Source organism: Oncorhynchus masou, chromosome 28 (assembly GCF_036934945.1).
Source record: "Oncorhynchus masou masou isolate Uvic2021 chromosome 28, UVic_Omas_1.1, whole genome shotgun sequence".
Taxonomy (NCBI): domain Eukaryota; kingdom Metazoa; phylum Chordata; class Actinopteri; order Salmoniformes; family Salmonidae; genus Oncorhynchus; species Oncorhynchus masou.
The window spans coordinates 58,104,927-58,121,929 of NC_088239.1; the positions used below are offsets into that span (position 1 = coordinate 58,104,927).

At 45.8% G+C, this 17,003-nt stretch overlaps 1 protein-coding gene across 1 annotated transcript in view; it reads right to left on the reverse strand.

The window, feature by feature from the left end:
• LOC135517966 (pappalysin-1-like) overlaps positions 1–17,003 on the reverse strand; it is a 127,938-nt gene that overhangs the window by 14,785 nt on the left and 96,150 nt on the right. The window contains exons 15-20 of the mRNA XM_064942710.1: positions 8,877–9,060; positions 8,429–8,630; positions 7,948–8,149; positions 6,829–6,976; positions 6,490–6,605; positions 1,946–2,017 (exon numbers count right to left, since the gene is read on the reverse strand). Of these exons, the coding sequence (XP_064798782.1) occupies positions 1,946–2,017; positions 6,490–6,605; positions 6,829–6,976; positions 7,948–8,149; positions 8,429–8,630; positions 8,877–9,060 (924 nt within the window). The remainder of the gene's footprint in view (positions 1–1,945; positions 2,018–6,489; positions 6,606–6,828; positions 6,977–7,947; positions 8,150–8,428; positions 8,631–8,876; positions 9,061–17,003) is intronic.

Consider the following 17,003-nt stretch of genomic DNA (forward strand, 5'->3'; position numbering starts at 1 on the left):
AAAATTTAATATCCATTGCTTATTTGTATATCTTTCAAAATTCTCCACATTTTCAAAGACACAAGTTAGGCATACCAGATTTTAAATATGTGATTAAATTGGCAAAATTGGGAAGAAGTGGAATAATAAAAAAATAATGGAGAATAACTGTAGTGTTCTTGCTGACAAGCACAGTAATTACCCCTATATTTTAGCCCATTGTTACGAATGAGAATTGTTCCACTGATCAGACTAAATAAACAATCAAATCTCCTGAAGACAAGATGAAGTAAAGTTGCCCCTACATCCTAACCAAATTAGTTTTCTATTTATTGTCCCCCTCTAGAATACACTTTTGGGCTCAAAATCTGTTTGACAAAATGAACCCCTTTTGACCCAAAATAAAAGAATAGTTACAAATCAGGTCACCCCCACAAAAAACTAAACTTAAGAACAGGAAGGATAGAAGTATCACACATAGAACAGATCTACCACTACCTAGACTTGCTGTCAATGAGAATGACAGAATATAACTCACATTTCTATGTGAATTTAGTTGGGTCGCCCAAAAAGTTGCATATTGCAGCTTTAAACTTGTCAACTTGTTTTGTCCCCATCTCACCCAGTGCCATTTCTTGAGGTTGTGTGCTGAATTTGCTGATTAATCTGGTGCATAATTTACACTTGTGACACAATGTGACTGTTTAAGCCGTGAGAGGTCCAGACATGTAAATCAATGGGAGGACACCATAAACTATGAGGCTAGGAAACACTCCAATCATGTGATTTATGAGGGTAGCCCCCCTTCCTTGGTTATCCAATTGGCTTTAACTGTGTGAATGATGACATCATCCTTTTACCAACACTGAGCAGAAGGGGAATACTTTCTTTACCACGATAACATTTAAATACATAGCTTATCACAGTCAAATCTAAATATGTATTTTGCCCGAGGAAAGAACATGTTTTGTTAACATATCTGATCTGAAAATATTGGCATACTACAATATCATCTACATAGGGTGTGTAGACAAAGTATTGAAGCTCTAGCCCAGTATCAGTTCTTTCCTGCTTCTCTTCTCTTGCAGAGGGATTCTCTGAAACCGATCCAGGTCCCCATGTGGGTAAAGTGTTTCATTTCGGAGACGACATGAATCAAACCCGCTTCTAATTGCCTTCCACTGACAACCGTCTCCGCTTGTGCCGGTATCCACGGTAACTGACGTCACAGGAGCAGCACATCTCCCCGGAGAGAACAATTAGCTACACATGCTCTGAAACAATGTTATATTACAACCATCTCCCGAATGAGCTCGCCTGATGTAAAAAGGCATGTCTCTCTGATAGCTAGCTGTCTAGCTAGCTAGCTACCTGGCTGGCATTGTATTTAGGGCAGTCTGTTCAGAAGTGTGTGTGTGGGTATATCTGTGTCTGTATCTGTGTGAGTGCTTGTCAGTTCCAGGTAAGAGCCAGTAATGGCTGCCAACTCTTTCAAACATGACCAGGCCTGATCTCTCTTATCTGTCCAGCTCCATTTGAAACAACTGACTGCGTGTTGGATTTTGACAGCTCCCGCCGAGCTAGTGTCTGCACAAACTCCATGGGGAGTAGAACAACTTGAAAAAAGCAACATATCTGGAAACTGAAGGTGATGTCTGATCTGATGACATGTTAGAAAATATCAGGATAGGTTACAAACTACATAAAGAAGCCCTTGTTATCTGAGCACTTAATCATGTGTATATATTCTGTTACAGTGTTTATACTCCCCACATACCTCTCCTCATCACCACTGGCCTCCATGATGTATGCCATGTCCTCTTACCTCACTTCCTCTCATGCAGTTCAAGCCCTTACCTCACATCCTATCACACAGATGAGCCCCCCCCCCCATATCTTCTATCTCAAGTGAAACCTTTATCTCATAGATAAACTCTATCCTCAGAAAGCTCAATGAAGTTCTTACCTCACATCCTTTGATGCAGTGGAGCACCTCTGGGTGTGGATACCACTTCAGTCCCATTGTACACACTACATTCTGTAAGGAGACAAAAGGAAAACAGTCAAAAGTGGTTCAGACACTCAAAATATCTCTACTGTATATGGATGAAATGTCAATCTGTGAGCGATGGAATAAGATATACTGATTCAAATATAAATGACAGGTTGGAAATATAGTTGTAAGGATGGACATTGTAGCCATAGTAGTGTTAGTAGTACTAGTAATGATGGTGGGAAAAGCAATTTTCCTGCTTTCAATATTAGATTGTGGAGTGAAAGTATATGTGGAACGGCATGTTGTTGCCGGCTGCTGTGAATGCATCATTGTGTCGTCTTTCCCCAAAACCCACACAAACATAAACAAGGAGTCATATGGCAAGACCAGGCTGCACACACAGTCTCCACCAGCCAACGTTGACAGGAACGCTGGCACAGAATCTTCTCTCTCTTTCTTCCAATGCCAGACTCAGGTCATAACCTTGGTCCTACAACAAACTGATACATATCTCTCCATACAATATAAGGCTATATTGATATTGTCAATGGTTCGCAGGGGGGCGTTAACAAATATAAACTTGTCATGAAGCTAGAGAGGAGGATATAGTCCACGTCTAATGATGGTCGGTTGGCTCTTTGAAGTCTGCCACCTCTGCGCCTTGTTTCAACAGATCCGACTCGCAGTGACGTCTGATCCCAACCACAAGCACATTACACTCCTCGCTGATTCACTTGCACAAAGGTGAGTTCCGACAAGTGTTTCTACAGGTCAAATACCTTGAAATACATTACAATGAGATGTTTTTACCAAAGCGACTGAAGCTGACTAGACCTATCCTGCTTTAACCACGTCATGCCTCCACCTCATTCCAAGGTTCCTAGCTTACCTAAATCAAACAGCTTTTGTTGTAAATCATAATTTTTTCTCTCCCTCTCTTGCCACGCTATGTGTGTCTGTTTGGATAACGCTTACTGCATTCCCTTTGATCCCGGACACGTAATGTGGACAGGTAAATCTTCTCTCCTTGGTTTGTGAAAAGGAGGTTAGGGTGCCAACCCTCTAGTGGAACGACCATGTTCCTGATTAACAGTTATTCACCTTAACTCACTCCACATTCAGGAGGAGGAAAGTCCATGGTGTTTTCCATATGAATGGATGCATGAGTGTCTCCAGTGGTGGAGAAGCCTGCTTTTTGATTGATTACCACAGATTGCTGAATAAATCTACTTGACATTATATAACTTGATCCTTATATAAAGGTGCTCTTTCATACCAGGGCACCGGCCCCGGGAGATTGCATCACTGTATGTATGAAACGTGTTCTCGAATATTTCCACAGTATGTGTGGAATCTGTTATTTTCATTGTCTGCTCTCATTGGGATTAATGGAGGGGAAAAGGGGGCTTCTGAGGTTATTTGAAAGTAGTCAGTGTGTGTGTGTGTGTGTGTGTGTGTGTGTGTGTGTGTGTGTGTGTGTGTGTGTGTGTGTGTGTGTGTGTGTGTGTGTGTGTGTGTGTGTGTGTGTGTGTGTGTGTGTGTGTGTGTGTGTGTGTGTGTGTGTGTGTGTGTGTGTGTGTGTGTGTGTGTGTGTGTGTGCGCGTGCGCGGCAGGCTGGGAGAGCATATACAAGACTGTGTCTGTGTGAAACGGGTGAGACCTGAGAGGGTTTTCAGGGGAACATGATGCCCCCAGATGAAGGAGATCCTGTACATGCAGTGAGGCAAAAGCAACCCGGTGCGACTGGATCAAAAGTGCCATCCACAGCAAAGGACTGACTGACCTCCGCCGCAGCGCTATTTCCCAGCCCTGCTGCGTCCCAATAACACACGAGTTGAAGCGCTTTTTCGCTGCTGCAAACTAGGGTATTTTTCATTTCAGTGCCGTCAGCAAATCAATGGCAGAAAAAATAAGAAGGGAGAGAGGGCAGAGAGAGAGAGGGATCGAGAGAGAGAAAGAACAACAGAGCATCTGAGGACAGCTGGGTACTGGGTAGCAGCACACTCCTTTCCCAGCATGCCTTAGTGAAGTGAGTGAGCTCACTGAGGGGTTGGGTGGGGTGGGTCAAATAGCCTCCCACAGTTAGGATGACCACAATGAGTGGTTCAACTTTGGTAAATGTACAGCTGCAAAGTGGAGGAGTGGGGGCTAGAGAGTCTTAGTTTAAAAACTTTTCACTGCTATTTTTGCCTAGTTAAATCAAATAAAATGTTCACTAAGATGAAGTCCTCCGCAAACTTGCTCGGCCGTAAATCAACAGAATTCACGATTGTGGCTTTGCCTAACACCTCCGAGCACGGGATCCTCGCCCCCAGCACCTGCCCCAGAGGCACTGATATCCAACCAAAATAGATCCTTATTTGCACAGTGAGGTCATGTCCCTAATAAATATTATTCACAAAAAAATGACAAATTCTAAAGGTAGCAGTGTCATTTCTGCTGAGGCAGGGAAGCGTGCTACAGAGACTGAGCGAGAGGAGGAGAATGGTAGCCTAAGTGGGTCAAACCCCACAACGAATGCGTCGGAAGGGTGATACATCACTATTATTGATGAAGAGGCCAAACCCCCTGGCTCAGCACATATGGAAATGTAAAGTGGATTTTTTTCCTGGGTTCTTCTTGAACATGTGGAACACTAAAGTTAACGGCTGCATTTTTTTGTTGTGAATCTAGAGTAGAATGATGGAGCTTTTAAGGTAAAATGTTATGAGAATAATACCATATAATCTTATCATGGGTTAGTTGTGATTTAATCACCAACATATTTGATGGTTCTCTATGCAAATATACTGTACTTTTCATAATCAGTCTACAATTGAGTTCTCGTGATATTGTAGGTGGTATGGATCACATTTGGTAAGTATCACTCATCTGAGAACACTTATAGGCCAGGATTCAATCATTTGCAGATACCAGGGTGGATTTCTAGATAGCGCTTCAGAAGTGTGTTCGACTTGCACAGTAGCGTTTCCCAGATGGAACAGGTTGAGTTGACACTTTAATTTAGAAACTGGACGTCCCGTGGCGTGAGCCGTCAGCTCTTAAGGCAAACCTTACCGAGTAGTCATCCGCTGCACGCAACCAGACTGACAAAGTTTACCTCCTTTTTGTCTAGGGGGGGGGGGGGTCCTATCCTTGTCTGGTAGCCAAAGAGGTGGAACAGGTTGCATAGGAATTCACATGCATCGATTGACATGGGCCGGCACAGAGGCACAAGCTGCTGAGCAAACTAGAACAGCCTATTGATTTCTCCTCATCCAACCCCTGTGGAACATCTTGATGCCCCATTAATCCTGCCTCCCTTTCCCCCTCTTGCCTCGTTTCCAGACTAATATTATCCCAGTGAATAAATCATATCAATTACACAAATCAATTACAAACAGATCATTTTATTTCCCCCGTACCACACCAAATGGCTGACTCGGCGCGACTCGCAGTGAAAACAAAACACCCCCCCCAAAAAAACATAGTGTTCTCAGTCCTAACTCCCAAGGCCCTCATTGGCTAGCCTAGCCCCTAGCCCCTAGCCCCTAGCCCCTAGCCCCTAGCCTCTAGCCCCTAGCCCCTAGCCCTATCTAAGGTCCATCCAACTGCAGCTAAAAACCTTAAAAACAGCTTTTAACTGTAATTTAATAATTAGGTCCCATTGACTTAAATCGAGTTCAATTAAGTGAGGAAGCGGTGGAATTATCTGACAAACACATTTAGATACAGCGATATGATGGTATTTATCGTTGTGTATTTCATTACTCTCCATGTGAATTGTGCCCCCAGGGGGATAACGTTTACACAGCGTTCACAGTACGCTTCTGTAAACTGCCTGCCGCCCTAATTTCCTCATCACAACCACCAATTTAAGCAATCAGGGAAGAATCAATATAATATCCCTGTCAAATATATCTAAATCAAACTACTAGCGTTTCTAATGGTGTCATTTCTAAAATGATAGTGATTACTGACGACACGGTGCTTTTGAACTTTTACGACTTGGCCCCAGTGCTGGCTGTGGTTGACATGAGTTCAGAGATGACTGGCTGGGATCTGCCTGTGTTCTTCCAAGCCGCGGTGGTTATTGTGTTGATTGGGACATGCCTTCCTGTGCTGGTAATAGAGAGGTAATTCAATGTAAACGGGGTATACTCTAGTGGGTGGTGCTGGACTACGCCGAGTGTGGGAGCACAACACTTCATGTCCCAGAGTGCACTGCAACTTGTTTTCTTTGAGTGGAGTGTACTCTCGCAAGGGGTTCCTCTTATATTGATCTCCCGTTCTGTCTTTCTCTGTCTCTTTCTATCCCTCCCTCTACCTGTCTGTTCCTACAAGTATCATCTGTTTTCCAGTGTCTAGCCAACCAAGATGCATTGGCCAGACAGACAGTAGGTGTGAAGGGTTTGGTCCTTCTGTAGTTCATAATATTACCAAGACAGAGACACACAGTGTCAAATTCCTAACAGGACAGATCATGAGCAGCAGTGCTTTGTGAAGTACGTCTGTAGGACTTGTGACAGACACACCTTGACTTTGGGTGGGTTTCTCCAGTGCTCTTTGAGTACGCTGTCTGCGGTCATATTGCTAGGCAGGATCACCACGTCATTGTTACTGTCCTTGCACATCAGCTCACACTCCTCACCTGTGTGAACAAACCCAATGACATAATCAGTGTCCGCACAAACTGTACACATATCAAATCATGTTTTTAAAATGGCCTTTGATCTTATTTAAAGACGCTTAAAATGTTTACTTCATATCCACTTGGTCATCTATTTGTTTCCTCAAGGCCCCTAGTGATTCTCTATAATCGGACAAACATAGTGTATGATATGGTTCCTACTATGCCACACACATATACAGACCTATTCCATGTCCCTTCTTGCAGCTGACTCGTATGCTGGGGTTGAGGTTTTGAGGTAGAGAGCACTGTCCCATGCTCTGAGGACAGAGCTTGAAGGAGCCAGTCCAGTTGCCGTCCTTCCTACAGCGGATCACATTGGTGCTAGGCCCCTGCCAAACACACACACACACACACACACACACACACACACACACACACACACGCACACAGACAGACAAAGGACATTACGAACCACCTTCCATGCCACAACGAAACGTGGTACTCTTATCTGACAATCATCTGAGGAGATGTCGTCAAGGAGGATTAAAGGGCTTAATTAATCTGTCTGTGGCACAACTATTTAGAAAATCAATCTAATCTAATAACTGGCTGTGCTAATTGAATGGGACTGATGGGGAGAGAGAGAGATAGAGAAAGAGAAAGAAAGGGGAGGCAGTAGGAGAGAGGAAAGGGGGATGAGAGAAAGAGAAGGTGAGCGAGAGATAATCAATTCTGTCTATGAAACAGTCATCTCTTTTAAACCAGAAGTAAGATCAAGTGTAATTTGGTCAGCTGCCTGATTAACTTCTGCGTTCATACGTGTTAGAAATTGAGAGTTCTGGCAAAAAAAACATCTCCACCCCTCCCAATGGTGGCAGATCCTCTCGGTTTACACGCAAAATCTGCCCACGGGAGATTCATGAATTATACATGCAAACTCTGGACCTAACACCCTCTGATCCTCTCATTATAATCCAGCCACACACCAGGACATACTAATCGACACACAGTTCTGCATTAAAGGCTACCACACAGAGAGATCCACAGGTAAAGGACAATACAGTGAAAGGCAGTCTGTGTGAATATATGTGTGTCATACAGTACTGTATGTTGCATTATGTTGATCTTCACATCTCCTGTTCCCTAACACATTATCCTCTTACACGTCACAAAGACAGGAGATACAGACAAACAGCAAGACACTGAGGCCAGTACAACGTTTTAAGAAGACACCAAAAGACAAGGCAGGGCTGACAGACAGACAGACAGACAGACAGACAGACAGACAGACAGACAGACAGACAGACAGATAGACAGACAGACAGATAGTTGAGGGGAGGAGGAGTAGAGAGAGACAGACCTGCTTGCATGGAGCGGTGTGCAGCGGTCTCACCGTGTGGTTGGCTCCAGGGCAGTTGATCCAGCAGGTGCTGTCGAAGCGGAAGCCATCCGTGCACTGATACATGCCGTGGAAGATGGCAGGCGGAGGGTCACAGGTCACCGGCTCGCACGCCCCCTCCAGCCAGCTGCCGTCTTCTGTGCACTGACGCTTAAAGGCTCGCCTGAGATAAGAAGGGGATAGAAGTTTAGACAAAGCCAAAGACCAAGACAAAGTTTCTTGGGTTGAGATGAGTGGAACTCAATTGACAGGACAAAGACTAGAGACATGCTCCATGTTAAAAGGATGGGATAAGTGAAATAAAGAGCTGAACAGGATCAATTGAATCAAGTCCATTTCAAACCCAGACAATTGAACTGAGTCTGGGATTTTGAATTAAAATGGAATTGACCCCGACTGTGAGTCACTTTATATTCACAACAGCATGTGAGTGGTTGGTCACCTCTTGGGCTTGTTGGTGACGTGGTAGCCTGGCTTGCACTTGTACTTGCAAAGGGAGCCCACTTTGAGGCCCGTGTCGTTGCAGCGCTTGGTTTGCAGCATGGCGTTGGGCACGTGAGGTGGGGCCGGACAGCGCAGCTCACACAGTGCCTCAGGGAATGACCACAGACCATCCTCCAGACACGTCAGAGTGTTGTTAGAACCTGGGGGTAGAGGGGGGTGGGAGAAGGGGAAATGGGAGTGAGAGGTAGTGAGGTAGGAGGAGATGTAAACAGGGTAGAGATGGAAGGAGAGGAAGGGAGAGAGGCGTGGGAGATTGGAGAGACAAATAGTTGAACAAAGCAAATAATATAAAAGATATCCCATGAATCTGCCAGCCAAGAACAGTACTGTGGAACACATTAGCTGTTCTGAATTGATTTCACACAGCCAAAACACAAACCACTCACCTACGAGCTGAGCAGGCTCCCTGCATTGGAAGGTGCTCCTCCTGCCATAGGTAGTTCCCTCAGGGAAGTTAAAGTTGGCTGGGTGGACGTGGTACTTGTCTGGTAGACCACAGTCTACGGGCTCACACGACACCTGCTTATTCCACTTTCCATCTGCACAGGTGATGGTCACTGTTGAGTCCGACTGGAGTGAGGGGACACATAAGAACAACTGTGAAAATTAGGACAAGACACACATGGATGCAGCTGACATATACACACATACACAAGAATGCAAATACAGACAAGTACGCACGAACACACACACACATACACAGACAACCCCACCCAGTACAATACATGCCGCACACTCACACAGACAAACAAGACGACACACAAACACAGTATGTCCGTCAATTTAGCGTTTTGCTCAACAAGTCATTGTAACACGACAGAGCCAAGCAGGTCTTAAATGTCACTGACTTAACTGACTGGGATTTGTCAGCAGCTCAGGTAACTGATGATGAGAACCCAATCAACAGAGCTGACATCCAACTACTGTATAATCATCCTAATACAAACCACATTTAGACCGGGGGAGGGGACACTTTCCACCAGAGCCAGTACACAGGGGATTATCCCCAACTCCACATGGGGAGGATGGATTCATGGCCTGTTTTGATCCCAACACAGACTTGTGTGGTCTGAATACCAACTACGGAGAACTGTTGGCACCTTTCGCATCAGCGAACACTGTTATTCAGAAGAGCCGCTGGACTGAGACAACATCCGGACAGAAACAGGCAGACGCACCAGCGCACGCACACCCACACACTCAGAGGCCCAGACACACACACACACACGCACACACACACGCACACCCACACACTCAGAGGCCCACACACACACACACAGACACACACGCATGCACGCACGTACGCACATGCACGCACGCACACACACACACACACACACACACACACACACACACACACACACACACACACACACACACACACACACACACACACACACACACACACACACACACACACACACACACACACACACACACACACACACACACAGAGATAAATACAACCGCATGTCCCCACACAAATACTTTCTATTGAGTGCTTGGAATTAAAAGGCTCTATTTGCTTTTTTGTCTAAATGTAGTTATTGACATAGCCCTGTTCTGTACAATGTCCTCTACCTAGCCTATATTATACTCTAAACCCCAATCATGTTGTTAGGTTAAAAAAAATACAAGATAAAATTTGCTGCCACCAGTCAAACAAATAAGGGTTTGAACTTTTAAAGCCAATTATTTCAGAAACCTTATAATTATAAGGTCATGCGGTCTGTTGTTCATAAAAAATGACAATAAGCTGGAGTTGTTCAGTTTACAGCCGATTAAGGACACAATAAGACTTCATGCATTCCTGCTGTAAATAAGGGGTCATTTTTGGACCGCAATTTAGTAATGATTTCAAAGAGACACTGTCTTTCAAGCAGTAACACTTTGTATTTAATTAACCTTTTATAACAAAAGAAAATGGTTTAAATGGCCCAAAATACATTTTTGTATGTTTGCTACACATTCATTCAACGTGTGGTTTTTCTGTGATATTCAGAGACTACGAAGTTGGCGATTGAGCTGATCTGACATACCGGTATGACCTAAAATGGCCACTGGTATGGGTGATATAGGTGAAATGGGCACTGGTGCCTTCATACTTTTAGATCTAACAGTGGAAAGGCTATGGGCTATCAACTCAGTTCCAATTGTATCTGAAAGATGAGACTATCGACTTGGTATAGAGACATTGACTGGAAGCTAAATATGTATTTCCATTTTTTTGAGTTATTTTTGAGTTATAGTGGCTGCCACGCCCCCCTGGGACAAAATCTGGGGTGGCTCCATATTTATATTTTTTCAGGCTACAAACATCTACCTCTGTGCCAAATGTGGTGCTTTTATCACAAACTGCACTACTGAGTCAACATTTTCAGCTTAGCCACTGCTAACATTCAGAAGGATCAACATTTAACCCAAACTCCTAATATTTCAGATGGACCAACATTTTAAAGGGGTCAATATCCTAAAAGGGTTCTTTGGCTGTCCCCATAGGAGTACCATTTAAAGAAACCTTTTAGTTTACAGGTAGAACCCTTTCCACAGAGGGTTCTACATGGAACCAAAACAGGTTCTACCTGGATCTAAAAGGGTTCTGGCTATGGGGACAATAGAAGAACCCTTTTGGAACCCTTTTTTCTAAGAGTGTGGTAACTGAACTCAGTCAGTTCCATCTTCAACATGTTGGGTTTATAGGAACCTGGTATATGGGTTTCTTCCCCTTTAATTACATACACTACAATTCAAAAGTTTTAGGTCACTTAGAAATGTCCTTGTTTTTGAAAGAAAAGCAAATTTTTTTGTCCATTAAAATAACATAAAATTTATCAGAAATCCTGGAAACGGCTGATTTTGTATGGAGTATTGCCCATTATATACATTCACCCATTATCAGCAACCATCACTCCTGTGTTCCAATAGCAGGTTGTGTTAGTTAGTCCAAGTTTAGCATTTTCAAAGGCTAATTTATCATTAGAAAACCCTTTTGCAATTATATTAAACACAGCTGAAAACTGTTCATTAAAGAAGCAATAAAACTGTCCTTCTTTAGACTAGTTGAGTATCTGGAGCATCAGCATTTGTGGGTTTGATTACAGGCTCAACATGGCCAGAAACAAAGAACTTTCTTCTGAAACTCATCAGTCTATTCTTGTTCTAAGAAATTAAGGCTATTCCATGCGAGAAATTGCCAAGAAACTGAAGATCTCGTACAACACTGTGTACTACTCGCTCCACAGAACAGAACAGTCTGAACACTTTCCGAATGCACGGTGTACACTCATGCTGTGACTAAAAGCTGGTGTTGACGGGTCCAATTGTGTATCTGTGTGTGTGTGTATATGTATGTGTGTTTGTGTGTGTGGGGGGATTTATGACTGTGTATGCTCAAGTGTTTATACAGTTTGTGTATGTGGAGTTTCCTTCTTTAAAATCTTTACAGCTGCCTGACTCTCCTCCAGAGTGGATTTAACAACCTCTGGCTACTGGGCCTAATTCAAGCCAGACAGACAGACAGACACACAGCTCCAACCCTCTTCATCTCAACCCACCTCACCTTACTCAGGATGACACTTCATACAGTATAACACAATCCGTTTTGAGTTCAGCCAGGATCATACAGAACTAGGGTTGAAAAAAAATCAGGTAACTTTCCAAAAGATTGCAGCTTTTACAGAAATCCTGGATGGACAATTCCAGAATTCCTGCTTCCATTCACTTCTGATTCCAGGAATATTCCAACTGGGATTTCTGGATAACCTGTGCATTTTGGGAAAGTAACTGGAATGTTGTAACACTACACAGAACTAACTGTACTGCTGGCATCTCTGACGGGACTATGTAGCCACTCCAAGCAGATACTCCAGTGATGTTTCCTTGTTGCACTGATCCCCATCTTAATCACCATCTGCATTTCCCTACAAAACATCTGCATGTAGTCGTATCAGACAGTTGTATGTCATTGTATACTACCTGAAAGCAATGTGCCCTTTCAGGTAAACAGCTGAGAGTCATTTGTCTTGTTGTACATCTTGCTTTAATAGTTAGTCCAGGAGTATTTCCTTGGCCATGTGACCTGATCAGGAAACACTACAGACCCTACTTCGAACACACAAACACGCCCTCAGGTGTCAATCATCATCAGCACCCTGACCTTGTCGCCTCATAAAACACCTTGAGACTCACTCAATTTAAAGCTCTACATTTCCCAGGGTAGATCAAATCTGGACCTTTCAGCGCCACTCGCCTTGAGACCTGCAGCGCGTCCACACGAAATATGTCTGCTGCTCGCTCTCGCTCTCTCACATGCACAATCCCCCCACCCCCCACCACACACACAGGCTTTCCTGGGACACAAACGGATTGCATAATAGAACCTCAAATACACAAATAGACGTGGGGGTACAGATTGTTTTGGAGATAGCATCAGAACCACCTTGATAGTTCCCAGAACCACCTTGACACCGGTGAAGCAAGACTGTAATCGGCTAATGAAAGGAGATAGGATTGTGCTTTGCACTGCACTTTTCAACCTCATAGACTACAGGAACCAGGGGGGGGGAGAAAGAGGAGAAGAACTCGTTGTACTGTCCCCAAGAAACGAAAAGGGAGGGAAGTGAGCTGAAGTTCTGTCTCTTTGTATTTCTCTCTCCCCCCTCTCTCACCCGTCTCTCTCTCCCTCCCCCTCTCTCTCCCCTCTCTCTCCAACACACTAACCCTCTCAAGGAGATCCTTCAATCCTTCATCCCGAAGCGATTTACCGTTGACATATTAATCAACATTATGACCTGTCAATCAAACGTAATGACGTTACAAGTGTGATAGTCAGATGGTAATGAAGTGAATCTCTCAGAGTTGACACATGCAGACACAATCGTAGGCTGGTAGTAACATGTTTGGTTGTGTAATAGACCTGAACAGCTTGTGTCCCAAATGGACCATTTTGCATACACCAACATGCTGTTTAACTGAAATGAGCCACATTATGCTTGTGTTGGTACATACGCATATGGATGTAGTGTTGACATGCTAATAGAGAAACAACATACAGCGGGGTCTGGAATGATTGACACTCTTGATAAAGATGAGCATTAAGGACTGTATAAAAAAAAAAAATGAAAATTGAGTTATATTGTATACAAAAAAAATGGGAAATTATATAATACTAATACAATTTCTCAGAGAAATAGGTTTTGTTTAACAGGTTATATAATTCAGAAGAAGGCAGTCCATAAGTGCCGATGAAGGACATCAAGGATCTGGAAGGGTTCTCGAAACAGGCTCAGCTCCGTTATCCTCGCATGGTGAGGTACTGAAAACATGGCTGTCAATCATTCTGAACCCTACCGTAACATTTGTTTTTTACAAATTAAACTTTTATTTTTGAGCTTACAATATAGCTCAGTATTTAAATGATTTATTTTATACTGTCTTTTTGACTCATGTTTATCAAGGGTGTCAACAGTTTCAGACCCCAAAAACACATCATACACTCAAACAGAGAGCTGGATATGTAGAGTATAAATCTGATTACGCATACACACACAAATAACAAGTGTGTGTGTCTGCGCATGTGTGTACAGTAAGCTCCCCCCCGCACTCCCTGCGCCAGTCAGATCCTCCACCATAACCACTTCCACATGTGCATCCTCACCAACATAAAACCAGTTGAGGTGGTGCTCCATTACGTTAATAGCCAGAGCAAACAGGAGGGAGTGGCCCGGTACATCATTCATTGAATCCTTCTATACAGCTCACTCAACCTCTCTCATTTCTTGCACTCTCTTCCTCTTTCCCTGTCTTCTTGCGGTCTCTCACTCTTTTTTGGTGTTCCCTCTCTCTCTCTCTTTCGCTCCCTCTCATTTAGCTCATGGATCATTCCTCTGGCTTCACGTACGAACACAACCTAAAACCACAGATTTTCACTTTCTCTCTCTGTCTCTTTTCCCACACCTTCTGTCTCCTTCCCCCACCTACTGTCTCTTTCCCCCCCACCTACTGTCTCTTTCCCCCCCACCCTCTGTCTCTTTCCTCCCCACCCTCTGTCTCTTTCCTCCCCACCTTCTCTCCCTGTCTCTATTCCCCCCACCCTCTCTCTCTCTGTCTCATTCCCCCCAACCCTCTCTCGCTCTGTCTCTTTCCCACCCCAACCTCTGTCTCTTTCCGCCCCACCATCTGTCTCTTTCCTCCCCACCCTCTGTCTCTTTCCTCCCCACCCTCTGTCTCTTTCCTCCCCACCCTCTGTCTCTTTCCTCCCCACCCTCTGTCTCTTTCCTCCCACCCTCTGTCTCTTTCCCCCCACCCTCTGTCTATTTCCTCCCCACCCTCTGTCTCTTTCCTCCCCACCCTCTGTCTCTTTCCTCCCCACCCTCTGTCTCTTTCCTCCCCATCCTCTGTCTCTTTCCTCCCCACCCTCTGTCTCTTTCCTCCCCACCCTCTGTCTCTTTTCTCCCCACACTGTCTCTTTCCTCCCCACCCTCTGTCTCTTTCTCCCCACCCTCTGTATCTTTCTCCCCACCCTCTGTCTCTTTCCCCACCACCCTCTGTCTCTTTCCTCCCACCCTCTGTCTCTTTCCTCCACACCCTCTCTCTCTTTCCTCCCACCCTCTGTCTCTTTCCCCACCACCCTCTGTCTCTTTCAACCCTCTCTCTGTCTCTTTCCCACCCACCCTCTGTCTCTTCCTCCCCACCCTCTGTCTCTTTCCCCCCCACCATCTGTCTCTTTCCCCCCCCCCCACCATCAGTCTCTTTCCCCCTTTACCCTCTGTCTCTTTCCCCCTTTACCCTCTGTCTCTTCCTCCCCACCCTCTGTCTCTTTCCCCCCCAACATCTGTCTCTCCCCCCCCCCCCTCTGTCTCTTTCCGCCCCACCCTCTGTCTCTTTCCCCCTTTACCCTCTGTCTCTTCCTCCCCACCCTCTGTCTCTTCCTCCCCACCCTCTGTCTCTTCCCCCCACCCTCTGTCTCTTTCCCCCTTTACCCTCTGTCTCTTCCTCCCCATCCTCTGTCTCTTTCCCCCCACCCCCGTCTTCCCCCCAACCTCTGTCTCATTCCCCCACCCTCTCTCTCTCTGTCTCTTTCCTCCTCACCCTCTGTCTCTTTCCTCCCCACACTCTGTCTCTTCCCCCCCACCCTCTCTCTCTTTGTCTCTTTCCTCCTCACCCTCTGTCTCTTTCCCTCCCAACCTCTCTCTCTCTCTGTCTATTTTCCCCCCACCATCTGTCTCTTTCCTCCGCACCCTCTCACAATCTTTCTCCCCACCCTGTCTCTTTCCCCACCAACCTCTGTCTCTTCCCCCCCAACCCTCTCTCTCTCTGTCTCTTTCCCCCCAACCTCTGTCTCTTTCCTCCCCACCATCTGTCTCTTTCCCCCCCACCCTCTGTCTCTTTCCTCCCCACCCTCTGTCTCTTTCCTCCCCACCCTCTGTCTTTTTCCTCCCCACCCTCTGTATCTTTCTCCCCACCCCCTGTATCTTTCTCCCCACCCCCTGTATCTTTCCTCCCCACCCTCTGTCACTTTCCCCCCACTCTCTCTCTTTCCCCCCACCCTCTTTCTCTGTCTTTCCCCCCCACCCTCTCTCTCTTTCCTCCCCACCCTCTCTGTCTCTTCTCCCCACCCTCTCTCTCTCTCTGTCTCTTTCTCCCCACCCTCTGTCTCTTTCCCCCCACCCTCTGTCTCTTTCTCCCCACCCTCTGTCTCTTTCTCCGAACCCTCTGTCTCTTTCTCCCCACCCTCTGTCTCTTTCTCACCACCATCTGTCTTTTTCCTCCCCACCCTCTGTATCTTTCTCCCCACCCCCTGTATCTTTCTCCCCACCCTCTGTCTCTTTCCTCCCCACCCTCTGTCACTTTCCCCCCCACTTTCTCTCTTTCCCCCCACCCTCTTTCTCTGTCTTTCCCCCCCACCCTCTCTCTCTTTCCTCCCCACCCTCTCTGTCTCTTCTCCCCACCCTCTCTCTCTCTGTCTCTTTCTCCCCACCCTCTGTCTCTTTCCCCCACCCTCTGTCTCTTTCTCCCCACCCTCTGTCTCTTTCTCCCCACCCTCTGTCTCTTTCTCCCCACCCTCTGTCTCTTTCTCCCCACCCTCTGTCTCTTTCCTCCCCACCCTCTGTCTCTTTCCTCCCCACCCTCTGTCTCTTTCCTCCCCACCCTCTGTCTCTATCCTCCCCATCCTCTGTCTCTTCCCCCACCCTCTCTCTCTCTTTCCCCCCCCACCCTCTTTCTCTGTCTTTCCCCCCACCCTCTCTCTCTTTCCTCCCCACCCTCTCTGTCTCTTCTCCCCACCCTCTCTCTCTCTGTCTCTTTCTCCCCACCCTCTGTCTCTTTCCCCCACCCTCTGTCTCTTTCTCCCCACCCTCTGTCTCTTTCTCCCCACCCTCTGTCTCTTTCTCCCCACCCTCTGTCTCTTTCTCCGAACCCTCTGTCTCTTTCTCCCCACCCTCTGTCTCTTTCTCCCCACCCTCTGTCTCTTCTCCCCACCCTCCCTCTCTATCTCTTTCCCCCACACCCTCTCT